At 42.7% G+C, this 26,442-nt stretch overlaps 2 protein-coding genes across 3 annotated transcripts in view; one reads left to right on the top strand and one right to left on the bottom strand.

The window, feature by feature from the left end:
- Window positions 1-26,442, top strand: part of PLEKHA8 (pleckstrin homology domain containing A8) — a 171,851-nt gene that overhangs the window by 119,831 nt on the left and 25,578 nt on the right. Inside the window, exon 1 of one of the 2 annotated variants that reach the window (XM_071735591.1) lies at window positions 20,799-20,920. The exons of the other annotated variant lie outside the window; for it this stretch is intronic. Coding sequence (XP_071591692.1) covers window positions 20,863-20,920 — 58 coding nt within the window. The 5' untranslated portion in view covers window positions 20,799-20,862. Of the gene's footprint in view, window positions 1-20,798; window positions 20,921-26,442 lie in introns of those variants that run through there. 2 annotated transcript variants of the gene reach the window in all.
- On the bottom strand, window positions 12,203-20,177 carry FKBP14 (FKBP prolyl isomerase 14). Its single transcript, XM_071735588.1, has 4 exons — window positions 19,844-20,177; window positions 17,850-18,001; window positions 15,119-15,246; window positions 12,203-13,408 (listed from the first exon to the last, which is right to left on the bottom strand). The coding sequence occupies exons 1-4, from the start codon at window positions 20,077-20,079 to the stop codon at window positions 13,250-13,252; spliced, it is 675 nt and encodes a 224-aa protein (XP_071591689.1). The 5' UTR covers window positions 20,080-20,177; the 3' UTR covers window positions 12,203-13,249.

Below are 26,442 nucleotides of genomic sequence, written 5' to 3'. Positions count from 1 at the left end.
CCGCGAGGTCTTCCCGACGCCCCCCAACCCCCGCGGGTGGGAGCGCCGGTTCTGGCTCCTACTCTCAGGGGGGGAAGTGGTGGCCACCGGTGCCTCCCGTCGGTGGGCGCACCCCCAAAAGGCGCATCGAGACAAGAGACAATGGGCTGCCCCGGGAAGTGGTGGATTCTCCATCCCTGCAGATATTTAAAAAGAGACTGGATGTGGCACTCAGTGCCATGGTCTGGTAACTGCAGCGGTAGTGGATCAAGGGTTGGACCTGATGATCTCAGAGGTCCCTTCCAACCCAGCCGATTCTGTGATTCTAAGAGGCCACCAGAGCACGGGGAGAGGAGAATAGTGCCGAGGAGAAGCGTCCGGGTTTCACATGCGTGAGGGGAAAGCAGTGCACACATCCTCACCCTCCCCATCTTGGACACCCAGGAGAGGGTGCAGGTGCCCCCATCATGTGAGGTGTTGCAAGAGAAGGGGCTCGTTTATTCAGGTTTAGTCAAACAATTGTACGGTGGCTTGTGTTTCTCTATTTCACACACAGGATGAGTCTAGAAAGTAAAGCAGGTAATTTAAAATGTGGCTGCTTCCTCACTTACCAGCCAGACTGCCAAAAATAGGTAGCCCACCAAACTTCACAAATCTGAGGGGGTGGATGACCTCATGACTGGGGACTTGCCGGTCATGTGTGAAGTGTCATAGAGGGCTCCTGCCCCTCCAGCAGCTGAATGCCCAAGGATCCTTTCTCCATTTCACACACAGGATAAGTCTAGAAAGTAAAGCAGACAATTTAAAATGTGGCTGCTACCTCATTTACCAGTTCTTTTGGGTGCAAGAGCACCAGCACTGCCAGGCCCACAGCTAAATGGCACTGACCATCCAGCATGCCTCCACCATGGCATGTGGAGCAGTGGCCTGCTCTGTTTGCCAGTCCCACCCAAATCATAAAACAGTTTGGTTTGGAAGAGACCTTAAAAATCACACCATGGGTAAGGACATCTCTCACTAGACCAGGTTGCTCAAAGCCCCATCCAGCCTGTCCTCAAACACTTACAAGGGCTGTATCTGTTGTGTGCCTCCTCAGCACGCAGCCTGTGCCTCCATACAGAGGTGAAAATAGTTTCACTGCTAGGTGTAATCATGCAGGTCCACAGCTCTGGTTTAGGAAAACAAGTGTGGTTTGCTCCTGTCACACAGCACCTTTACATTTCTCTCCGTGTCTTCAAGGACAGTAACCTTGCTGCGTTGTCCACCAATGCCAGCCCCAAAACAGACACTAAGTGTGGAGATGAAACTGCAAAGTTTGATGGGAAGACAGGAAAGTTAAAAGGAGGCTGTGGAGGAGGTCAGAAAGCCAAGGACAAAAAACATTTTAAAATAGAGGTTTCAGACTAAGAACAGGAAGAAAAAAGAGTGTTAAGTTGGTGCAGCTGTGGGGAATCTGGGGAAGGCACAGAAAATACTAAATCTAAAAAAGAGACATTAAGTCTATAAAACAGAGTTGTACCTAAGTCCCAAATCTGCTATTGCTTCATTTTACAGCTTTTTTATGCTTTTTACCAGCAGAACTAATTATCTGAATGTACTCTGTCAGCACGTCCTCAGTAGTGCTGCACAACTAGGTGATCAGACTTGGGTTTCTCAGGGTATTTGCTTTTCTTTCTGTATCTCTTTAGGAACCTAGCTCATTAACATGGGCTAAGCCAGCCTAGCACTTCTGCAGAACCAATTCCCGTAAAAAACACAGGACTGATAGTCCAAATTTCAGTTAGTGCTACATGTCACACATTAGTCAAGACACTGAAATACCACAGTGCTTATCAGTAACTGCTAGATCAGTAAAACTAGTTAGGTAAGCTGACAAAACAAAAAGCAAGGACAGAATCTGCATATGGAACCCTACATAAAAAAGAAACTTTATTAGGAAAGATCCAGGAACCATAAATAGCAAAAAGAATTTCTTCTCCTCACCATAGACAGCAGAAGGCTCCATGGTGTGTAGAAATTATGGATAAGCTTTGGACACCTTTGCTGTCAAACTTAATTGCAGATCAGAAGTTATATTTTCATTATACAACCAAAAGAGAAAATAATTTTCTGTTCCCAGTCTAAATGTCAGTGAGAATGAAATATTGTGGCATCTGAACCTTTTCAGGGTATACCAGCAACCTGAGCAGGGGCTAATTTAGAAGTCATTAATTAGGCTTCATGCTTTTGATTAAAAAGCAGGGCTGATCATTAGCAACATGGAGACCTTCATACTCTTAAGATCTTCTATTATATATTTAAAGCAAGAACTCTGTTTTCCTCTGCTTTGGTTTGCTGTCATCAGAATTACTGTTCAATGTGTTTTGCAACAGAAAAAAGACTGGCTGGCTATCTCCTTTTTAAAATACCTAGCTGAAAGGGGATTTGAATCACTGAAATGCTGAGGAGCTTATTCCAATTTAATTACAACAACTTCACTTGAACATAACAATCCAAATTCTTGCTCTGGAGTTACATCAAGGGTGAACTGCGTCATAGGCTGCTTGCTTCTTAGAATCAGCAAGATAGCTGATGAAAAGAGCAGGTGCAATTTAAAAAAGGTTTTAAATTATATCCTATAACACACCACTTACACATATTATGCTCACTTAGATGACTAAATCTATTCTCTAATTACACTGGAGGAGATTATGGCTGAGTATAATCTACCAAAGAATTATTAGACTGTCTACAAAATGATTACATACCAGTGATACAGAAATCTTTGATGCTTCCTTTCTGTATAAGCTGTCATGGACTGTGTAAAGCAGCAGGGATGAGTGGTTAGAGCAGAATCCTGGGAATCTATAGAGAGACTAGGGTGTACATCCTTCTGCCACAAGCTTGCTGCTTGGCTTTGGATAAATCCTGTAACCTCACAGCAAATAAATTACCTCACACATGAAATGGGGAGAGCATTTCCTCACAGCTGCATCTTTTGAAATCTTTGAGTAGAGATGACTGCATACACAGAAGATACAAATTTATAATAATTAGGACAAAGCCACAATGTTTTTTATCAATTGTTTGCTCCTTAACATAAGAGCAGAATTTATGGATATTTAAAAAAAAAAAAAAAAAGGCCTGTAAATTTTAGTTTCCAATGGGATGCAACATTATAGAAGGTGAGCAGGAAGGACACATCTTTAGAAAACACAGTTCTGAAGGACCTTTGTTCCATGTTTTATCTGTGAAGGGAAGAGACCAAAAGGCAACCACAGCAACATATATCTTAAGTTACAGTTTATTTTTGTTCTTCTTTAAACACCGCCTTGTAGGAGATCAAAGCCCATTCAGCAGAACTAGTATCCAAAATCCTCAAGACACTGAAGTGCTAATCTTTGATTCATAATTTCCAAAGTACTTTCCCTTTTAAGTTCAAGACAGCAGCCATGCAGGTATGTAGTCATAGAAATAGTTTTCTCATCAAACAGTGTTTAGAAAGGAGAGATGCTGGTTCAATGCAGACAAATAAAAAAGATCATCCCACTGTTGAAATGATATTTTAAAAATATATTATGATAGATTTTGGGGAAAGGATAGTGCAGCCAAGACAGACCTGGTTTTGATAATATTTTTTGTTATTTCAAGGCCCCACCCAGAGTACCGTGTCCAGTTCTGCAGATTCCACCCTGTGCAGTTGTGCACAGGAAGGACATGGAGCTCTTAGACAAAGTGCAGAGAAGGGCCACAAGATGATCAGAGTGCTGGAGCACCTCTTGTATGAAGACAGATTGAAAGAGTTGGGTTCATTCAACCTAGAGAAGTAAAGACTCTAGGAAGACCTTCTAGTGGCCTTCTAGTAGCTGAAGGGTCTACAGGAGTATCTCCAGAATACTTCTCCTATGCTAAAGGTGGCTTCACCCATAACAAAGAGGATGCTAGATGCAATATTCTGATGTGAAGATGTCACCTGCTGCACACAGTGAACACTCAAAATGAAAAGGATGCAAGAAATCCTGGCTGCAACCCCGTTATCCAATTATACCGCTAAAGATCAATTAATCTGTGTCAATAGCTGGAGCTGCACATGGGATATCACCGTAGTCACAATGTCAAGCTTAGATGCTGAGCTCTTTCTCAGGTGCTGCAGAAGGCACTGCACAGGTGACATAGCAGAACACAACAGCTTAGCCAGTGTCACAGATCAGAGGACAGCATGCTACAAAGACTCTGGGCATGTGGCAGTCACCCTCAATGTCTAGAAACCTGACAGGTATAGGAAACCTGACTGAACCACAAAACTGATCTGCTCCATTGTCCATTCAAAAAGTTGTCTTCTCCTGGAGTGTCCTGGTTTGAGCCAGGACAGAACCTATTTTCTTTTTAGTAACTTTACTTTTCAGTTAAGTCTCTTCTCAATAACTGCACTTTGTTCTGCTAGACTTCTTGTGCACCAGAAATGAAAGGGAGGAAATAGTGAGTAATGCAGTGAGTAATGGACTAAACAGGTGACCCAAAATGGACCGAAGTATTCCTTGCCATATGCATCATACTCAGTATAAAGCTGAGGGATCACAAGGGTCAACTTTTCTTTGTTCGTTGCTGGTGTCCTGAGAGGACTCCATCTGTCCTTCTGCCTTTGATCCCAATCTGTGTGTTCCTGAATCTGTGGATTCCTGAATTCCATCTACTGCTTAGTCCAGAAGTCTGGTCCAGGACTTTTCCGGGGCTGTCCTGCCGCCTCTGTAGTGACCTGAGTGTTACCGAGTTAGTGATACCAGTTTTGTATGTATTTGTATTTATTTAATTATTTTCTTTTTCATCATTATTGTTTCATTAAAGCTGTGCATTCCAATCCATCTCTCTTTCTCCCTTTATTCTCCTTCTGTTCCCTTTCTGGGAAGATAGAGGGATTGAAAAAGAATGTTAAACCTTGACACAGAATAATGATTCATCAAAAAAGTATCCATCTTTTGCTTTGTTTTCATAAATGTCATAATTTTCCTTGGTTTAAGTTTTAACAACCTGTGACAATGTACTTAATTTTATTGCTTTAAAAGGTATCACAGGCTTATAAAGTCTGTGAGCCTGGAGTTTTTTTAGTGTGTTAGAACAGCACCTGTAACAATGCGACGAACATACCTGACAATAGCTTAAGATTCATAATAATAAATAGTCAAGGAAAGTGGAAGAAGGAAATCTGTCACCCTGAGAATATAAGCTAGTAATGACAACAAAGAAGCAGAAAATACAGATACAATAGCATGACTTCCTTATGCAATGATCCTGCTTAACCTTCATTGTATGCTTCCATTGTTGTGATGCTGCCTGTACAGAACTGCTTGTAGCAGACCAATGAACTGGAAAAGGCATCTCAAGCCACTCTGCAAGAAGTGTGCTATAGGAACTATGTACTGTGTGGTTAACCTCACTGAAGTGACATTAAAATTCAAGGATAGGGTTTTTCTCAGCTTAGCACTATTCTCAAAATTGCAACTTCTTGAACATTGATCCGTAAGACAAAAACAGTCCTGGTGTGATGCAGGTGATACAGGAGTTCATCAAAGTGACTGCAATTCTGAAGCAGCTTTAAGTTGTATTTTAGTGTGTCATGTCTGAATAATCTAGGTGTAAATTGCTGCAAATTAAATCACAACACTTAAAGAAGAGATGGGATGGTAATACAAGGGACAGAAAATGCCACTACGTGATTTTTCAGCCATCTGGTGCAGTGCAAATATCACTCCATCAGGGGAGGTAACCAAGTAGTTACCACAGCAACAGGTTTGCTGCATACACTTTAAAAGTTATGCATGTGTCAGCAACCTTTTTTCTCCTCCCATACACATCATACACTGGGGACTGTGAGCAGTGGCATGCTCACAGGCTATGTATGTTTTCCTTGCAGCATTTTCCATTATTCTGCTTTTCAGGAGACTTAAAACTTGAGAAGTTTGGGGGTTTGGGGTTTGTTTTGTTGGGGTTTTTTTTGGGGGGGGGTGTTGGTTTTTTGTTTGTTTGTTTGCTTTAATGGTACTTTAAGGAGTCCAGACTACCAAAAAAGCCTTTATGATTAAGACATTTTCCTCATACATGAAAGTGATGGATAGCTGCAGATGGGAGAGGATCTCTGATTAAGACAAATACTTTAAAATAAAAAGAAAATAAAAGAAATAGGCTCTTTCCTTTCAGCTCCAGCATTTCCAAGAGGATGGGAAAAGTATTTAAAAAAAAATAAATCCACAGCTGAGTATCTCTTTCTCCTGAAAGAGTTCACATTTGCATAAATGGCCTTATCTGTAGCGTGCAACTGAAAAATAGGAGATAGGAAAAAATAACAAAGCTCAAACTGTATCATACTTTTCATGCTGGTCACATGTTATTCCTTATGTACACATTTTCACAAAGAAATGTCAATAGTGAGTTACCCAGGACTTTTCAAACTTCCTTATATTGGCTGTGGGTATCAGCCAAAAAAACCCCGATGGTATGGAGAGCTGTCCCCCTCCCCTTCTATTTTCTCTCCTCTTTCTTCCTAGTGCAAGAGTCCCTGATATTTTCCCCCAGACTACCCTCAGCTTCACCCCTGAGCCATGGTATGGCAGTGCCAGCCTGTCTGCTGCTTGCCACATGCCCCTGTGCTGTCCTCCTCCAGCTGCCTGCTCAAGAAGCAAGAAGGGAAGGTTCAAAGCTAGCAGAGGTCTTGCAGAGCTTTTCAACTGGTATCCCAGAGCCCATCTCAGCATCCCTGCCCCCACGCAGCCCCTCCACTGTGTGAATGCCTGGTCGTGGCTGTGAAAGAGTGCCATGGTGAGCTGGATTTGGCCCAATTTAGCTGCAGCAGAATCTGGTACCACATGAATAGGAGCGTTGGGCATTTCTGCTCCATATGGTGCAGTTTGTGCTTACGTGAGAGCTGCAAGATGAGCCCCACGTTTCTGGGAGCTTCACTTCAGGCTGAGTTTTGCAGAGGCAGAGCAATGATTTATTTCAGAGTGACAATAGCAATGAGGACATGATGGCATATGAAGGCTGAAATACTGGATGCAAATTATTACCCACTGGTAAAAGGAAGCAGCATCACCCGTTTTACCTCCCTAAGTACTGTGGTCAGTGTTGCCAAGAGTAAAATCCAGCAGGATGTAATTTTCTCCAAGATACAATTAGTCCATTAGTTATAGATGTAAAGACTCAATACCCACAGATAGACACAGGGTGACTAAGAACGTTTTGCTTTTTATTTATGGAACGAAAACCTGCTCTAAAGACATATCCCAGCGGATTAGCGACCAGAGCTAAGCTGTGCTGTTTACTCCCAAGGGAAAAGCACGCCAAGCATGCAAAAGAAGTAGGTGTTACCTGGTTCATTATTCAAAGAAAGGGGCATAAAACATCCGCTGCTTTAAATAAATCTCAATAGCAATAAAGTGTAAGAGGACAGGATTGGTTTAATGCCTTCAGTCTGAATCCCAGTTGAGGAATCAATTATCCTGCACCATTTAATCTCCTCAGGAAGGTCATGAAACAAACTAGAAATTACAAACATTGTATCTAATACGAAGGGCAGTTCTTAATGGTAGCATAGGCCTCAGATTTTTTAGAGGAAAACACAACTGGGAACAGGGGGAGCTTAGAAGAGTTGGCTCCACTAGATTTCCGCAGGCAGATTTTAGTATTTTGAAAGTGCCTTTGTTCTTTATTTACCTAATAGAGATGTAGCACAATTCAAAGGGGGGAAAAATTAAAATAGGAAAAAAGGAAAAAAACCCAAACCCAAACCTATCTCTGTGGACAACCTCCAGTCCTCCATCAGGAACATGGCCCTGCACACAATTACTTACCTGATGTGATTCAAACTATCTCTGATGTGGATGGCAAGTTTTTCAGCTAACCCGTGCTCCATCTTTTCTTAAATCACTAAAGAGAACAGAAATACCACACAGCTGATAACTAGGTGCAAGCCCTCACTAAATTCGCCTGCTTTTGGAACAGAACCTCCTAGAAGGAAGAAATGTGATGCAGGCTCCATCTGAATCCCCTCCAGGCTGGGAGAGCTGATAATGAAGATCCTTTTCCCTGTAACAGTCACATAGCTTCCTCCTGAGCTCTTCAATGAGAGTTCTTGCCTGAAATAGTTAACATAATCAAGCAAAAGCATGAAACCAGAAGCAGGATAGCTAAAGAAAGATCCTTATTTTGTCAGAGTTGTTTTTCCTATGTACCAGGAGAAAACTAGGGCACAGAATGCAAGCATTATGATTAACTTTCAAGAGAGGCTAAAATTATCCAGGATTATACAAATATAAGCAGGTTTTGTTTATTCCTGGTACTAAAACCAACTCAGTGTTAAAGATGTATAAAGAGGTTTGGGGTGGTGGGTTTTGGGTTTTTTGTGCTTGTTGTTATTTTCTGTTTTTATTTGGCTGATAGTTTTTTTTTTGGTGGTGGTGGTTTTGGTGGGGTTTTTTTGTTTTGGTTTTTGGTTTTTTGGTTTTGGTTTTTTTTGTGTGCGTTTTTGTTGTTTTTTTTCCCAAAAGCTCTATAATGAGCTATATAATGAGGCTGATGTATTTTAAGAAGCAATCAAATTCAACATACCTATGCTGAATAATTTTTAATGGTTCTTTGGAAGTGTGAATTTCAACTTTGTTGTAAAATTCCATATAGGGACTGGCTGAAGCAGTGATTTCCAGTCAAAGTCAGATCGGGAACCAGCCTTATCATTTGCAGTGCCTACATCAGTGGCTGCCAGTGTTCTTTCTGCCAAGTAAGCAGATGCCAAAGGATCTTTGAAACAAAATCTTTTAAATTTCTCACATCTGTGTACTTCTGCTCTCTCTCACCACTTTTTCCCCTAGCTTTGCTCTCTCCTTTTCCCGGAATGTCCCAAAGCAGCGAGCTCTCCTCATCCTGCTGATATTCCCCTGCCATCTGAAGCTGGGATTTCTGGGTCAAGAGCAGAGCACTTCATGTCTAACAGCTGAAATGATGGGGTGTGGGGAACACATATGGCAAAGACAATTGTAATTTATAGGCTGGCCTGTACCACCTATTTTTGCACTGAAGCACTCGGGAAACATGCCATGGATCATTTTAATGCTTAATGTCATGAAGGAGAAGCTAGGGTAGCAGTGTGTTCAGTATTGAACTTCACACTGCAATTTTATGACTCTGTCACACACACTACTCACCACAACGCCTCTATACAGGGTATGTAGCTGGCAGCATAAGTACATAAGATACTGAAATGCAAAGATACAGGACCCAATAAAGTGATTCCTTCATTTTCTACACTCTTTGCCTTGCCAGTTGATCTCAAAGAAAGCTTTAAAAAAACATTTCAGACTCTAAGCACCATTCCTGAAGCTTTGCCAAAAGCTTTCTTGTGTCACTGCATTACATATGAAGAATTTTCAAACAAAATGAGCTCTGAAGGCTGCTTCTGTACCTACCAAAGGCAACAACTCCCACTGTAATTGCTGGGCAGTGGATCTGAATAACAGGCTGCCATTCTAACAACCACCAGTACATACTTCCCTATACAACCACAAAACAAGAAATGTGACTATTAGCTGCAGAAGGAACAATCTGCTCACAACATGCTCTCCACGTGCTCACAACACCGTTTTGAGCCCTCCCCAATTTTTCAGGCACCGCATTTTATAGACAAGCAGCAAGGGTTTCTTCAGAGGCAAATACACCTTACACTTCACATGTAAGGCAGATGAAATGTTGCTGAGTGCCACTGAAGTTCCACTATTGCTTCTGCCTTCAGAGGACAGGCAGCTGCCTGCATCTGCCCTCCTGCAGGTAGCAAGCAGGCTCCTGCTGGCACTGCAGCAGCTCGTCCTGGGGATTAACCAGCAGATGCAACTGCAGTTAAAACACACAGTGCTATTTCTACCTAAGAAATGCCTTCATTTTCACAGGAGGACTTTAATGATAGCAAATGGTAAGAAAACTGAAGTGGATTCTCAAATCTGCTGCCGATTCTGCACTTCTGAAAAAAAAAAATTATAAGGTGAATTTCAGAAATTCAACACTGCTACCAAGAAAAGCATTAAGAACAAAAAACATCCACTCATCTGGCATAAACCTACACACTACACCAAATAAAGCATTATGGTGCTGCAGCTTTAGATCTGTACTGGCATTTACAAATTATCTACAGTATGTGGTCACTGAAAATTATTTTTATGATATACTGCAAAAATCCATGTAGAAGATAATGCATACATACATTTCACAGCATTCAGTGGCTCATTTAATGCCAAGGAAACAACAGCTGGCCCTTAGCTTTTTATATAGGTGGTCAATAATGTGGGACAAGTTGTATTCCATGCTTTCATTCCACAGAGAACATGGTAAACACTGCTATCACCTAAAATCCTGACAGATCCAATGCAGAACTCTGTTCTTCTTTTCCTATCAGCACACATGCAGGGAATTTCCCCTTTGGCTGGCTGAGTACCTGCCAGTTCCAACATCCTAGGAATATCCTTCATATCCTATCAGGCCTCCTCAGTCTAGGCTATGCTAATTGCATAGGCACCCCATCCAGTAAAGGGAGAAAGACAGGGAAGTACTTGATAAGGTATCTGTCCCAATGTCCTGGTTTAAGCCAGGACAGAACCCTATTTTTTTTTATTAATTTTGTTTTCAGTTAATTCTCTTCTCAGTAACTGCAGTTTCTGAAATTAACACCATGTTTTCCAGTCAGTGCCTGCTTCTAGATATTCTAACACTTGATGCTTACAGTTATGGCTACAGAATGGTATGCAGAAAGGCTCTGGCTTATACTTATTCCTACAGAAACAAGGTCACTGCTTGGTTCTGTTAAACTTCTTATGTGCTGGAAACAAAAGGGAGGAAAAGGGGTCACAACCGTGGTCCCTCTACAGGAAGGAGTGAAGTGAGCAGATGACCCAAAATTGACCAAACTAAATATTCCATCCCATACTCAGAATAAAGCTGAGAGACTATGAAGGTCAAGGTTTCTTTGTTCATGACAGGCATCCTGGGAGGACTCCCTCCATTCTTATGCCTTTGATCCTGATTCACGTGTTACTGGATCTGTGTTCCTGAATCCCATTTGCTGTTGAGTCAAGCAGTCCAGTTCAGGACTTTCCCAGGACTGCCCTGACCCAAGTGTTTGGGGTTTTTTTGGGGGGGCTGTACATACTTCATTACTTTCTTTTTCATCATTATTATTTCTTTAAAGCTGTGTAGTTTCCAAATCACAAGTCTCTGATTCTCTCTCCTTTCCCTTTCTAGGAATGGAAAGGGGTTAATAGCAGGCATCTGTCATTCATTTAATTGCCAGCCCAGCATTTAACCTTGACACCCAATACAATATGAATGATATGTGATGGGTTGCCCCCAGGTGTCCAGTGTTCTGATGGCTGTAGGGGTAATGAAGACATCCAGCACATAACATGCAAGCAGCTCAGGTCCAGAAGTCAGGCAAGCTTAATTTTCATAAGCAATGAGGAAGAAAAAAATAAAAAACCAACATGCAAAATCGTGCCCAGCAAGAAGAGCTATATTGGTAAAGGTTATTCATTATTTCCTCACAATATAAGAATCAGGACGGGCAACAAGCTTAAAAACAAAGTGAAATATTTTCCTACACTGCTGTGAAACTCATTACCATGGAACATTATGGAAGCAAAAGTATAAAATGAGTTCAAGAAAACTAGATGGCATCTGGAGGAAAAAGACATAACTTTAACCGAAAACAAAATATGTGGCTACAGAATGAAATGTGTGCTGGAAGAAAAAAAGGAAACAAAACAACAGTTGCTATTGACAGTAATCTGAAATGTCCATATGCAGCTGAACTCTGTTTAATAAAGTAGTCTTCTAATGCTTACTAGCAACACTAGGTGGCAGGGAAAACATACAGTTCACCCACATCATTGTGAACCTTGGATGCAGAGTCTCCCTTGGCAACAGCAAAGGATCAGTACCACTCAGCAATCCTGGTTTCATAAAACTGGATTGGCTTTGTGTTCCTACATAGCCTTGAGAAACATTTTTCAAGTAAAATACTGTATCTGGAGACCCACGTTATGGTGATGAATAGAGGCCAGTTCCTCCCCTGATAACTTGCCCTCTCATTTAAGAGGACATGGATGATTTTTGTTTCTTCCCAGACCAGTTCAAACAGACACAAAGCAGACCTGAAATCCTTTCCACCTCTGTAAAGACACAGCACTGTAACATTTACCTCATGCCTCTGTTTTTTCTTAGCAAAGCCACTTTATTATTTAAAATTCATATCACTTGTGTGCTACTTATGAAAATATCACAAGAGGACAATGATGAAAGAAATTCTGCAACTTGGGCAGTAACAACATGGGTACTCCAATGCAAACTCATCTTCAGGCCATACTGAGCCTCCTGTCAGTCTGCTCTTCCCCTTTTGCAAATGGGAAAAGCTTCATTCAGACTTGTAACATTTTGCTTAAGATCTCCCTCAAAAATGGAGAGGAGAAAGCTTTCTTTCTATTTCTGCACAAATGTAAGCTCTTCAGTTTCGAAACAATAATCTGTGTAAAGAACACCACCTCTGCACTGAAGCATAATTTGCTCTTTTCCAAACTCCAGACATTTCTTAGAATGCTGTTGCCATTAAAAGTGAAGGTCTGGCATCTAACTCCTCTTTTGTTCACATAATTTAAAGAAAAATGTGGACGATTACTGGCATAGTTAGTAACACTCTCCCTTCAGAAGAGCAAAACCAGCACAGAATAGTCATTCTTCTCATTCAGCTTTGTATCAGTCTCTTAGCTGTACAGAGAGATGCTGATGCCTTCTAGCACGTCTTTTAAAAATATGCAGGAAAAAAGCAAGGTCAGCACACTGCTTTTAGAGCAGTGACACACAAAAAGGAAGGTCAAGTAATTAAGCCACAGACTGGGAGTTATACACAAAGGAGTCACTGGAAGTGACCTTAACACACAAACAAATCACAGAGAGGCACTGAACAGGATTTTCATTTTCACAGTGTTTGATAACTGGAAAGTTTTTTTCATGTCTCAAAAATAAGTTAACACAAAATTCAAAAAACACTGATGTGCAAGTCTTTGCTGCATAAAAGAAGGTACATTTTCATACTTTAAAATAGCTTAAAACATTTGCACATATGGAACAGTTTTCTTTTGTACAAAAGAATGTTTCTTAGCCAACAGCAGCTGTCAACCCCAAGACACAAAATTAAGAAGAAAAGAGAGCCAGACAGTCTAAGTCGTTGCCCTTTGTGTCAAAAAGATTATGCCACCCTTTTCTACAGCTCGTCATGCTTGTATGTGAATTCCCTTGCAGATATAAAACCATCACTGTCTTCATCTTCTTTATCAAATATGTCTTCAACCAAAATGTCATGCTGGGTGTCATTTACCACTGCCCCATGCTTTTCAAATTCTTTCTTCAAGTAAATTTTCACCTATGAGACAAAAGGTGAGAGTTAATGGTCTCAGGCTTAAAAAAGAATTGATTACTGCAGAGAGGGACACTATGTTCAGGACAGTAGCATTATACAACAGATACCTCCCTTCCTATGCCACTGCCAGAATAATGCTTGTCTGAATAATTCTGCAGCCCTGTTCAGAGATGAAAGACTCTACTAATTAAGAAATAGTAAAACTGGCAAATCAGTTCCCATAACTTTATGGTATCTGACTGAAAAAGGAGCAAGGTATAGGTACTTTACCTATACAGTAAAGTATAAATAGATGGGCAGAAGTTACTAGTTACCAAATACTCAGAGCCATAAGCAGCTTTTCACATTCTAGTAATTTGACAGACCAGTAGATGTAAAGAGCTGTGCCAAATACATAAAGAAATCTGCCCACAATCTTGGTGTTTGCTGCTTTAATGGGAACTACATTAATAAAGATTTATTTCTCTCAAAATCTTGAAGGATAAAGAGCCAAGGTAGCTTTTACACAGGCTGTTGGAACAGTTACTTACACTAATTTAGTTACTAATGTTTTGAACAACATCAGATTATTTTCACAGAGTTTAGGGTTTAACTACTGAGACGCCAAGTGTTCTAAATTGCAGAGCCTTCTACAAGTGTATCAATACCAACAAACCCAACTGTTAAAGAGACACCACTTCTAAAACAAGAACTTTAGGAGTGGACTGTTAACAGACAGATAAGTGGGCACTGTTTCAGGTCTGTTTTATTTACTTCACATTCTGGTATTTCTTAGGGCCACTGCTTACATTTCTAATACACAGACACTGGCCACACTGGCACTGTCAATACAAAAGATGAAGTCTTTTCGTTCTAGCAAACTGTATCAGCCCCACAGTGATTTATCTTAACTTATGGATGTTTTTTGCACATCAGACAAGCAGAAGACTGAAAATAAGATGCAAACAGAAGAATAATGCTGACTACATGTCCTTCAGACAGTGAATGCTATGAAACAAAACTGCCCTACAGCAGAAGAATTTCTAACTCCAAAAGGCCCCAGTCTGGTTTTATTTCCAGGATATTTTACTTTACCTAACTCTCCCATAAATGCAGGGCATACACTGGTCACATGGCTATGTCTCAGCTTACAAGGTCCACTTTTAAACCCCTGATCCAGCAGTTCTGCTGCAATCCAAGGCTCAGTGTGGTGCATCACAGATGTGCATCCTTGGCTCAGTCTTACATTGTTAGGGTGTAAGAAAGTTGGAGAGCTAAAGCCATGCAAGAAAGGCAAAGCACAGACAGGAGCTTAATGAGCCACAAATAGCAGTACAAGAACATTCAGCAAGAACACCACCAACACATAAAAGGCATAAAACTCCATAAACAAAAAAATCAGAGAACTGGAAGGCAACAACATCGAAAGTCATCTCCAGGGAAGAACAGAGACTCACCCTTCCCGACCACCTGGCCAGCAATAACTTTTTGGGTGTCTTTCACCCATTGTGAATGGTAACAGTTCAGTAGTTATACTAACAACCCATTAGTCCTAGTTACTTCTACTATGCACGACCCAGTAATTGCCTCAAGCACTCTTCAGTAGTGTGTATCCTGCCTGCAGTAGTTGCTAAAATCTAACTTGTCTTTAGATACTTCCCCTAACAGGATCCAGTCGAGCTTTCTGCTCTCTCATGCTGTTAGATCTGCTCATGGGAAAGGTAGCCCACTCACCTCTTGCTTGGACAGTTTCCAGTCATCATTAAGATCCATCTCCTGGAATGACTCATGAGACCTTGGTCCATTCCTAATTTCTAGAAGATCAATGTTGAAAATCAGCGTGCTCTCAGGTGGAATTTTTCCTGCACAAAATGGTAAACATGGAGAAAAGTTAAAAACAAACACATATTCAAGCCACATGCTTGAATAGAGCAATCTGGTAATTCTATTTTCATTTTGAGCTAACAAGGGTAAGTACGTGGGACAGTAATTAATAAGTGTAACTATTTCAGAGAGTAGCCTGGACCCTCAGCAGCCTTACAGCACATATTCAACTTTACACCCAACTAGTTTTGTTAGAGGCTAGTATGGGTTGATGTGAGTTCATATTCAGCAACCCTCATCACAGGTTTAGAGACAACTTTCCTGAATCCTTTTTTCCTGACCAGAGACAGATAAAGTGGAAAACTCAGCGAGGAAGACTGTACAGCCAGACAGGTGGCCACTACAAGCCAAGACCAACCTACAGGGTAGCAAGCAGTTTGAGTTCAGTTTTCCTGAACTCTGATCTTCTCCAAATTCCTCTCCACTGGCAAATGACAACTTGTACCTGCTATTTATTCTGCCACTTATAGAAAAAAGACAGAAGGCCAGCAGTGCTGTCAGCATCCAATCTGTGGCCACCTCTGGGTTGCCACTAAAAGCACTGAGCTATTTCCTAACACACAAAGCAGAAACAAAATATATAAACCTGCACAAAAGGCATATTGCCATAACTCCATTTTTGATGCAGGTAATTAAACTGGTGATTTCCTAGTAGTGCCACAGACCACCTCCATCCCCTGGGGTGCCCTTCCCCTCCTGCTACAATTTCAGTATATCAGGCACTGGCTTTTACCATAGTGTGATCTGTCTTCATGCTGGTGGCTAAAGCTACTGGCAAAGACATTTTAGCACATCACTTTGCTCCTTAAATACAAAAAGGTTGATCAGAAACACATATGTTTTGATATTGAATGGCAGCTCCCCAAAAATATAATCCTGTGCCTTAAGAAGTTAGGGAAAAACTAATACACACCTACTCTTTTGGAGCATATGGTGTTCAGTACACCCTGAGCTGAAGTAACAAACGGGCTTGTAGATTTCTGGGATGAATAAATGTGGAGAAAATTCTGGAAATACAGGGGGGCTCAGTGGCCTGCTTAGAGTTTGGAACACAGGTAATTTTTCTGAGTGTTACAGAAAAAGGCATCTGACTCTTCATTCAAGTCAGACAGCAGGCAAGGCACCAGGTGGGAGGCTAATGAAGTGATGCACATTCAAAGAAAAGCATGAAGAAGATGGAGTAATTCTGTCTTCAAGGGCATCATTTGGAAATAGAAACATAATTGTGTTTGAATACTTCGAAGTTTTCCTAAAGCAACTAATTTCTTACAGCAACTGGCAGTGTTTACTTGTTTAACCTTGCACTAAACACAAAAGTGAAGCTTGCAAGTCTCTGAAGAATTTAATATCTTTCTGTGGAAAAATCTGCAGCTGTGCCCTGCATGTAGTTGACTGAGCACCGCAAGTTTCCTGCTAGAAACACAGTTACTTCTAATACTGTCTCTTGAACCCCAAAGCAAGGCTTCTACCAAAAGATGTTTTAAAAGGATACTTTCCAAAAAGGAAAGGGTATGGATTGCTACTTAGCCCATGATCAGCCCTACTTGCCAGAAGATACAGACAGGAAAACACTCCTCATCCCTCAAACAGCGTCAGATTAGTGGGAGAGGACAGCAGCAGGAAGCACTAGGTGTTCAAAGACATTCAGCCATTCTGCTTTGAATTACTTAGCTTACTTACTTTGAATTACTTACCCTGAATTACTTAGCTAATTAGCGGTGACTGTTGTCATGAATAAATATTCTAATAATTGCTAAAAAAAGTTAACTAGAACTCCATACAGCAGAAAGAGTAACCTTCTTACATCTTTCAAACTGTCAGTTATTTAACTGCAAATTGAAGATCTGGCCCTTCCATTAAAGTAGGATTTTTTTAAACGTTTGAAAGGAAAACACTCAAACACCACCAGTATTAGAAAGGTTGAGGAAACAGTACAAACAATGCTTTTATCTGTCTGTACATCATCCAATATATTTTTTTGTCAAAGCCAGCATAATTGGCTGCATCCCTGTGCATCTTCCTTTGGATAACAGGACCACCACCCAAACGGAAAACAGATAAAAGAGGGAAAGAATTAAGTGTCCCTATATGGAGAAATAAATGGTGAGTTTCAAGGTATGTATCAGCTCATAACTGCTTGGGCAGAAGTACAGTGAGTTTCTTTGACTTCTAAAAGAGCCCTGCAAACAAGAAGGCTTGCACATGCACATTCATGAAGTATTACCACAAACACGGATGCAACAGCCAAAAAGCCAAATGTTACCTAAGCAACCACTTCCAACTTGACTGTAAAAATAAATAAAAAAGAATTAAAAAACAAGGCAGAGCAGTGTTGTGCACTGAAAAGACACTCAGAGCATACAGCACAACAGCTACCATCAATTCCTATTTTTTCCTGGATTCACCACATATTTCTGCAGAAGACAAATTTGAGAGAAAGTGAAAACCTTCACCAGTGACTTTTCATATTTAATCGGATCAGCCTGGAAATCTTGAAAGCTTGCTGACCTCTGAGACCAAGGACAGCAAAATACAAAGAATAAAAATAATGAAAGTAAGGGAAGGACTTCAGGTGTTTTACCTTTCCCTTCTTTTCCATAAGCAAGGGCTGGTGGAATAGTTAGCTTCCGCTTCTCTCCCACACACATGTCCTTCAAACCTTTGTCCCAGCCTTTGATAGCTTCCCTTATGCCAAGTGTAAACCACATAGGTTGACCATTGTTATGCTTGTGACTGGAAAAGAATGGAATAAAACACAGCAAGTTCCATAAAAGGCAGGCGGAGCAGATGGAAGATGCTCACATTATTTAGTTAAAAAACCCAAACATGCTGCTATTTGGCACCTTGACATTTCTTAAATGAAAGACCTAGACCTTCAAAGTCCCTAAAACTTATGCCTTGCACTGTAAGGCTCCTTAAGAAGAGTGAAGAAATAAACCAACATCTACATCCTGTTTATGACAACCTGGATCCTGATCCTCACTCTCCTAATCACTTATGTCCACGTTGAAACTGATCAGCCCACAAAGGCATTTCTACTCAAAATTCTAGCATCAAGGCCATGCATACTCTTTGGTAAATTGCAAATCAAAAACCATCTCAGTCATGATTGCAATATACCCTATAACATGCTTCAAAGAATCTGCCTCTTCCCAAAAAGCCATTAGGAAAAAAACTCAACTACACAACAGATGGTCTAGAAAAACAGAAACAAAAAGCATGCAAAACATTCAAGTTTAAAACAGACAAGTCCCTTTTCCAGTTTAACCAGGTGCTACATCAGGACCACCTTCCTCTACTGACACATACACAGAATTTTAAAAGCCTGATTCCCAGTCATGCAGGATAGGTGCTTAACAAGAAAAGAGCACTTACAGAAGTTAGTCAGCAGCAAAAACTTAAAGAATGTCACTAGGACTCCTTTTAGAGAGGCAGGTTAACTACAAGAGAAAATTAGTGAGATTTTAGTTTATACCGTTTGCAGGAGCATAAACATGCAAAATAGTTTGTTTGGGTTTTTCTCTTTTGTTTTGTTTTTTTTAATATATTCCACAAAAGCAGACTTAAGACATAGACCACAGATACTGGAGCAATTTGCTCTCTCCCACTATTAACACTTCGTTGCTGTTTTAAGGGAAAGACAACATTAGCAAGTCATCACAGGCTCTTTAGCAGACTACTTCGAATTCCTGGCTCTTCCTCCTCCTTGCATTACAGTGGCTTTGGGATGTAGATTTGTCCGGCTGCGGGCAGATAAAGAATATGCAGCTTCAGTCATGACAAGGTGTTACTGTGCTGCCACTACTGGAAGGTTATATGCAAGTTTTTTTTTAAAAAAAAAAGGCGTAGTTCTCCCCTAGACGTTTGCTTTAGAATCAGACTGAAATTCGTGCATAGCAGAATACTTATTTAACCCACTGAGATGATATACCAAAACCTGCCTTTAAATAGCAGAAGAGGATGCCTGACATTCCCATCTTTAAACGAATGCTACACGGCTCTGCTTTCTGCAGACTAAACAAAAAAATAAAAAAGGTAAAATAAGATTTATTTTATAGCCTCGAAATGGAATGCTGATAAACTTATCTGTTGGTCTTCATCTGAAACAGAACTGTGAGGCAGTGCTTATTAATCTGTCGGAGTATAAAGGCAAACCAAACTTTCTGAAAATAGACGGCAGCAGAAAGGGTCCCCCAGACAAGTCCGTGCGGCCTTACTTGAGCTATTTTAATGCAATAACGAAACCTAGAACATGCTACGAACATGCATCGATTGCTTTTGCTTCCCTGAACACAAGTTTTGAGGGTTTGGTCTGATAACTATAAAAATGAAATAAGAAGCCACTCCTTGCCCCCAACAAAACAGTTCTCACTGCGCTGTTTCGCAGAGGGCTGCGGGCCACTTCCAGGGTTCCAGATTCAGGAATGAACTGCCAGATGAGATCATCGACATTAAAATACACAGAAAGATCTTTTTCTTTTCTTTTCTTTTCTTTTTTTTTTTTTTTTTTTTTTTTTTTCCCGCTGTGCAAGCTCACCCCCCAGTCCACTCGAAGGTCCGGGGCGAGCTACTTACGTGGAGTGGAACATGGAGCCATCCCTCTCCAAGTAGCCCTCGTAGTGAACGAGCATCATGTCCCCCCACTTCGTCTTCCTGTGGCAGAGGAACGGCTTCTGCAGCACCTCCACCTTCACGTCAGCCGCGGGGATCAGCGCCGCGGCCGCGCACCCCAGCGCCGCGCCCAGCAGGGCTGCCCGCAACGCCGCCACCATCGCCGCCCCGCAGCACGGGCCCTGCGGCCTCCTCCTCATCGCCACCGGGCCGCCATCCCGCACCCACTCCCCTATCAGCTCCCCGCAGCAGCTGCCGGTACACAGCCCCTGCGTCCCGTCCCGTCCCGTCCCGTCCCGTCCCGTCCCGTCCCGTCCCGTCCCGTCCCGTCCCGCCCAGCAGACGTGGCACCAACCCCCACAGCTGCCAGCCCTTCCCCTCCTCCCGACGGGACCGCGGCCGGGGTCGCGCCCTCTGATTGGCTCGCTTCATAGCGAGCCCGGAAAAAGCAGCTGCCCATTGGGCACCGTACCTGTCCGTCTCTCGGCGTGACCAATCGGAAGCAGAGCGCTGTGGGAGGGGCGCTGAGTGACGGGAGTGGGCGGGCCTCAGCGCTTTAGGAAACGAACGTTAGCGCCCTCGTACAACAGAGCCGGCTCCTGCCTGCCACCGATTGGGCGGCGCTGTCACGGAAGGCGCGTTCCGATTGGCTGCGGAAGGCCACCTGCTCCGGGCGCTCTGCGCTCGCCCCCTCCTTTCCTCCTCACGGTCACGTGGGTCGCGATTCCGAGAACCCTCTGCGCTACCGTAGGCGCTGCGGGGCCGTTTTTCGGGCGTGCGGCAGCGTCGCGTCCTGCGCTAGGAGCGTGGCGGCGGGGGGGCAGGCTCGGCTGCGGGGGCCGGGCCGGGCGGGCCGGGCCGGGCGGGCGGTGCCCCGCTATGGCCCTGGGTGCCGGCGGCGCGGCGGGGCGCGGCGGGCGGTGGCTGTGGTGGCGGTGGGCGGTGTGACTCCGCCGAGGAGGGGGGGGCTGCAGCTGCACTGCATGGGGGCGGGGGCCGCCATGGAAGGGGTGCTGTACAAGTGGACCAACTACTTGAGCGGTGAGTTGTGCCGGACCTCAGCCTCTGCGCGGGGCCGGCTCCCTGGGCGGGACGGGTGCCTCGGTCGTCTTCGGTATAGATTTAAACACGCGTATATATCCGTATGTGCTGGTTCTGGATCAGCGCTGCTCCCTGAGCCCGCTGTGCACCCAGGGTTTCCACCGGCGCTGCCGGATTGTCACCATCCCGCGGTGGCGGAGATGATTTAAGTCACTCTTGGATGGCAGCGCTCGTCTGGGGCATTCCTTGCCCTGCCTGGGCTTTGTGGGTTGGCATTTGGGGTTATTTTCGATGCATTAGGTCACGCTGGTAGTGAACTTCCCCGTTCTGTACGCCCCCGTGCGACTTTTATTCCTTTTTTTCCCAAAGTTGCTTCGGGCAGTCGGGGAAATCCCAGACCTGGGAGGAAAAGATATCAGCATTAAATCACACTTGGGGGATCTGGATGAAAATGCATGTGAAAAAAAAAAAAAAAAAAAAAAAAAAAAAAAAAAAAAAAAAAAAAAGATAAAAAAGGAAGAAATTTAAAAAGGAAAAAGAAAAAAAAAGGGGGGGGAAAAAAAAAAGGGAAAAAAAAAGAAGGAGGAGGAGGGGGGGGGAAGGGACTATCCTGGTAGCGTTAGGCACAGATTTTAATTTTGTGGGTGTTTTCTTGTAGTGGGAGGCTTGACTTTTGCAGCAGACTGGAAGCAGCCGCGTGTGGCCCAGGGTTTGCTCAGCTGAGGCTGAAGGTGGTGGGGTTGGAAACGTGGTGGAAGTGGGGAGAGTGCGGTGTGACCCATGTCCACCACTGGATGCATTGGGGTCAGGCACAACTTGTAATCCGGGGTTCATGGATGGGGTCTTGGCCAGTGCAGAACTTTCTGTGGTTTTTTAAAACATTTTGGAAACTTGATGGTAGAGAGAAATAACCACGACAACCTTGACATTGCCAGGTGCAAGTTTTGCTCAGTAGAGTACATACAAGGGTTGCTGTCTTGCTTGAATTTTTTTAAAGAGAGGTTGGAACAGCTGCAGCTCTCGGGTTGTTTGGGAAAGTGTAGGAAATCAAAATTGAACAAAGAAAAATCTGAAGCACAAGCCAGTGATGAGTTCCTGTGGCAGGGGGAGGAGGGAGAGTGGCTGCATGAGTCTGGATTTATTGGTGTGCTGGAAGATTCCTGCTGCTTTTCCCCTTTAGGCAGTAGGTGTTCTGAGGGGTGTTGACAAATCTGACAAATTAATTTGCCAGATCTTAGTGAATAGATATGCATAGATGTTTTTTTTTAATTATTTGTGAATGCTTTTGAGTTATGGTGTGGCAGGAGGAGCAGCCATGCTTGGCTGTACCATTTGGATTGCAGAATTAGTTGCTAGTTGGAGATGCCCCTGCTCACTGCAGAGGGGTTGGACTAGATGACCTTTAGAGGTCACTTCCAGCCCAAACTGATTCTGTGGACTCGGGCAGTGTTACTAATCCTTTCCCCTGTAATAAAACCATCTAGGGTTCCTTTGATTCAAAGTTTTTTGTGTTTTTCTTTGCATTGCTTAGATGCTGGGGTGTATTTAGAACCCTTGTGCTTGCTTTTGTGCCCTGTGTCTGTGGGAACCAGTAGATGACTGACTGGCATTTGATGTTGAAGCAGTTGTGCCTGAGTGTGCTTGTGGGAGAATCAGCTGGACTTGTCTTCTTTTTTGATGGTAAGACAGAGTCTAAGAGCCAGAAATATCCCAGTTCCATCAAAATCTAATATTTTGCTAGCCACATTGATATGCACTTTCATCCAAATGACCCTTCATAAAGAAGGATGATCCTTTACAAACTTCAGTCTAAGTTAATGCAAAAAAGAACCTCTTGTCCTTGGGTGCACGAGATTTGCTGCATCTGAAAACTAGATGAGTTTTTTTACAGAGAAAAAAATCTGTGATGGAGGATTGGAGCATCTTTCTGATTTTGCTGCTGAAACTTGACTCTGCTAATAAGTGTGGTGGTCAAGGTCACTCTGTGCCTTTTCTTAGGTTGTAGAAGGCCTGTCATGTGCTTGAGAACAGTAAATTTGCTGTTCTGCAAGCTAACAATACTTACATGCTCTTTCTTCTGGTGTAAAATGAAGACTTCCTGCCCTAAAACCATTAGATTATAGATCTAGTCGATGATTGGGGAAAAAAAAATCATGCTGGAATGTGGTGTTAATTCTAGCAGTAGCAAAGAGCTGGGGAGTGAGAGACAGGAAAGCCTTCTTTCAGGGATTAAGGGAAGCAAGAAGGTTCAACAGGTCATTCAGAACAGCATTTCTGCCAGTGTCCTGTCCTCAACATGCTTTTCTTTTTGCTTGGGGTTAACTAATCTCGTTCTGCTTGGTGTAAATGATGCATGCAAGAAGTAGGGAAAATATGTGTCATCTCTGTATGCCGGTGTATGCCTGTGTTAGTAACACAGTGCTGATGTAAACAGCAGGTATTTTATGCCCTTTCCTTCTCATAATCAGGAACACACCTTTGTTTTGCCCAGTCAGAGAGGAGATAAGACATTCACCAAAGAATAAGCTTAAAACTGCAGAAAAGGAGAACTGCTTTCCCTTCTTGCTGGCGGAGTGGAGCTGATGGGAGTTCGTTGGTAACTCAGTCTGTTCTGGGAATTTTGGTTATTATAATATCTTCTTTCATCAGAAGTCAAGTCTAGATCAATGAATTTGCCTCCAGCTCTTAGGCAGGGAGCTGACAGCAAGACCATTTCAGAAGCAGGAAAGAAACAAGGTTGTCTGTCAACGGGGCAAAAAAAGCACAGCACAATTGCCAACAGCTGAAAGATGTTTGAGCAGTAAGACGAGCTAATCTAAGTTATCTTGTTTTATAAAAAGAGTTTCCTTCATGTAGATTAGGATAAATTGAATTAGTGTTACTTGGTTTCTGCTTGGAGATAGTTTTTCCTCTGGAGTTGATCCTGCACTCACGTAGTTTCTATGTGCTGGGTGTCTCTGAAATCTCTGAATTTAGAGGACTGAGATTTTAGAGTTTTTGTCTCCTCTAATGCAATGGCTACCAGATGGTGATTTCACAGTGTGGTATTTTTGTTTAAGTTCAAGTGAAATGTGCCAACTTCAGATACACATGCACGCAGCTCTAGTCTATGAAAATTCACTTGGGATCTTGTGTTTGCAGTAGGGGTGTCCTGAGATAGCTCTTATTTATCCTCTGCTAAATTGATTAAAAGCTTAAAGGAGCAGGAAACCTTGAACTTTGCAAGCAGAATTATTGCTGACATATAAAGTGGGAGAGCACTTTTTCACTTGAGCAAATGTACGATGCATCTGCAAACTTCAAATTATTAATCCTCAAAATCCAGATCCGGATTACTTAAATCATGCAGGTGTGTGAGGTGGTCTCAGCTGAGCCTACACTCAAAGTGTGTTACTAGATCTTTAAAAATTCCTGGTTTTCTGCCTTTGCCATCACTCTGGAGTTCAGATTGCTTGGTAAAGGCTGTGGAGGCTCGGGATGGGCTTCTAGTATGGATAAAGGGAGAACTCTTATTTCAGTACTGCTTATTGTAGTAAGGAGCTGGTAGCATTAAAAGCATCACCTTTGCCTTCCCTGTAGCTCCATGGTCTGTTGTGCTGCTCCTGCCTGTGGCTCTGGCTGAGTATAAAGCATTCTGGTGTTGACAGCAACAAGGCTGGATCTTGGCTGCAGTGTTGTAGCAGGAATGATCTCAAACCCGGGGATGCTGCTTAGGGTAGAGAAAGGAGAGAGTGAAGGTGAACTGCAGGCAAAGGCTGCTCTTGGCTGGATGGAAGCTTTCCCACAGGACTCTCCAGCTGAACTGAAGCATCAGTTCACACTCTTTGTTAAGCACATGTTCTGATTAATAAAAGAAATTTCATTAGTCTTTGGAGACTGCTTTTGTAAAGGTTTATAGAATGAGTAAGTGATTGCTTACCCACAGGGAAAGAGAGCATGGAGTTGGGGAATACCTTCATTCAGTGCTGTGTGTGGGTGCTTGGTGCTTTCAAACTGATTTTTTTGTTTTGCTTATACTGAACTGCAGTTCAGATCTCTTCAGCATAGGCATGCCTTACCCGGGATCACTGGCCTTAGGCTGGATCATTGTTAACTCTGGAAGAGATGGCATGGATCAGCTCTTGGCTTGAGGATCAAAGGCAGCTTCATAATTAGAAAATGCTGACTGCCTCCACTGGCTTACCTGGTATCCACTATATGCTCCTTTAAATGGCTTTGATAGCTTTTCTTTGCCAAGCTAAGCTTTTCTACTATTTAAATATTCACTTCCTTAGCTGTTCTGAGTAACTCTAATCCTAATTCATTTTTCTCAAGGCACGACACACTCGCATTCATGCCATCACTACTGATGCTGCATCATACCGTGTACCATAGTTAGCTCCCCCCATCTTCCTATATGTAACCATCCATTTTCATTTTATTGTTGTTCTCTGAATTCTCTTCAGTTTATCCTGAGGTGCCAAGAGCCAGCATCAAGCAGTAAATTTCATCTTTTACCTAAAACTTCAAATTGCTCTTGTCCCTAATGATTCAGAATTCCTTGACAAGCTTGGGGGGACAGCTGAAGAAAATGAGGAAGAACATTAGTTTTTATAGCTTGAATCCAGATGCACATCATTCTGCTCAGAGTGTGTCTTTTTTGGGGGGAGTTTAATTTAAATATTCTGACTTTTTAGGGTGGGAGACAGGTATACTTCTGGTTGATATCAAGTTCTGGAAATCAGGTCCTCTGTTTCCAGAGATAAAGGAAGTAATTGGAAGCTTTACACTTAGATAAACATTTGGTTCTAAAAAGCTTTTGTTTACAATTTTTCCCTTCTTTTTGGGCTCTGGGTATAATCCAAGTTCTGATTGTACAAAATTAGAAGTCTGGCTTTTGCGCAGGTGGACTTGGACGGCTGAGGTTTCTGATGCCTTCAGGACAATGGTCTGCCCAGTATTACTGATTGTAGGTTCTCTGAGACCAGGTGTTGGTTTAGATGAATAGCTATACTTTTCACCCTGAATACTTTAGGGACTAGTTAATTTATTCTCTTTGGATTTTGCATAATTAAGTTTGTGTGGTTTGACCTTCTTTCTCATCTCTCTTCCCTTTCCCCCTGTTTTTCTTCACGCAGCAGTCTTGCTGTTGTTATACCTTTCTGGAACCGAGTTATGTGCTCCTAGCAGAAAAGTTTGATGAGGCTGCAGGAACAGAAATCCGTGTCCCCTCTCTCCTCTGTAGGTGTTGGAGCACTGCTGCAGAGCCTGCGTGGTGCAGTGTTCCCTGCCAGGTATGCTGCAGTACCGGTGCCTCTGCATTCAGTCCTTCTGCACTGAAACAAATAAGTGATCACAGGGAATGGCAGGGTAGGACAGAAGGGAAAGGTGTGTCAGAATGATGGCAAAGAGATACCAGCATGTGGTTTCTGTTTGTGTTCACATAAACTCATTGAGTTGGCTCGGTCTGGCCTGACATCCACCTCAGGGGTCAGAGAGAGGAGCTGCTAGTTTGCTGAGGCTGGGAAGTATAAACAGAGGGA

This window comes from Heliangelus exortis, chromosome 2 (assembly GCF_036169615.1).
Source record: "Heliangelus exortis chromosome 2, bHelExo1.hap1, whole genome shotgun sequence".
Lineage (NCBI taxonomy): Eukaryota > Metazoa > Chordata > Aves > Apodiformes > Trochilidae > Heliangelus > Heliangelus exortis.
Note: the sequence above shows the minus strand (reverse complement) of the source record. Positions and strands in the feature narration are given on the sequence as shown.

Bases quoted from the DNA above. Each gene is read 5' to 3' on its own strand.
- FKBP14 (XM_071735588.1), bottom strand. From the start codon at position 20,079: ATGAGGAGGAGGCCGCAGGGCCCGTGCTGCGGGGCGGCGATGGTGGCG. The intron at 18,002-19,843 runs GTAAGTAGCTCG...ATTCTTTTCCAG, and splicing joins GGCTCCATGTTCCACTCCAC to TCACAAGCATAACAATGGTC. The intron at 13,409-15,118 runs GTGAGTGGGCTA...TTTGTCTCATAG, and splicing joins GGAAACTGTCCAAGCAAGAG to GTGAAAATTTACTTGAAGAA.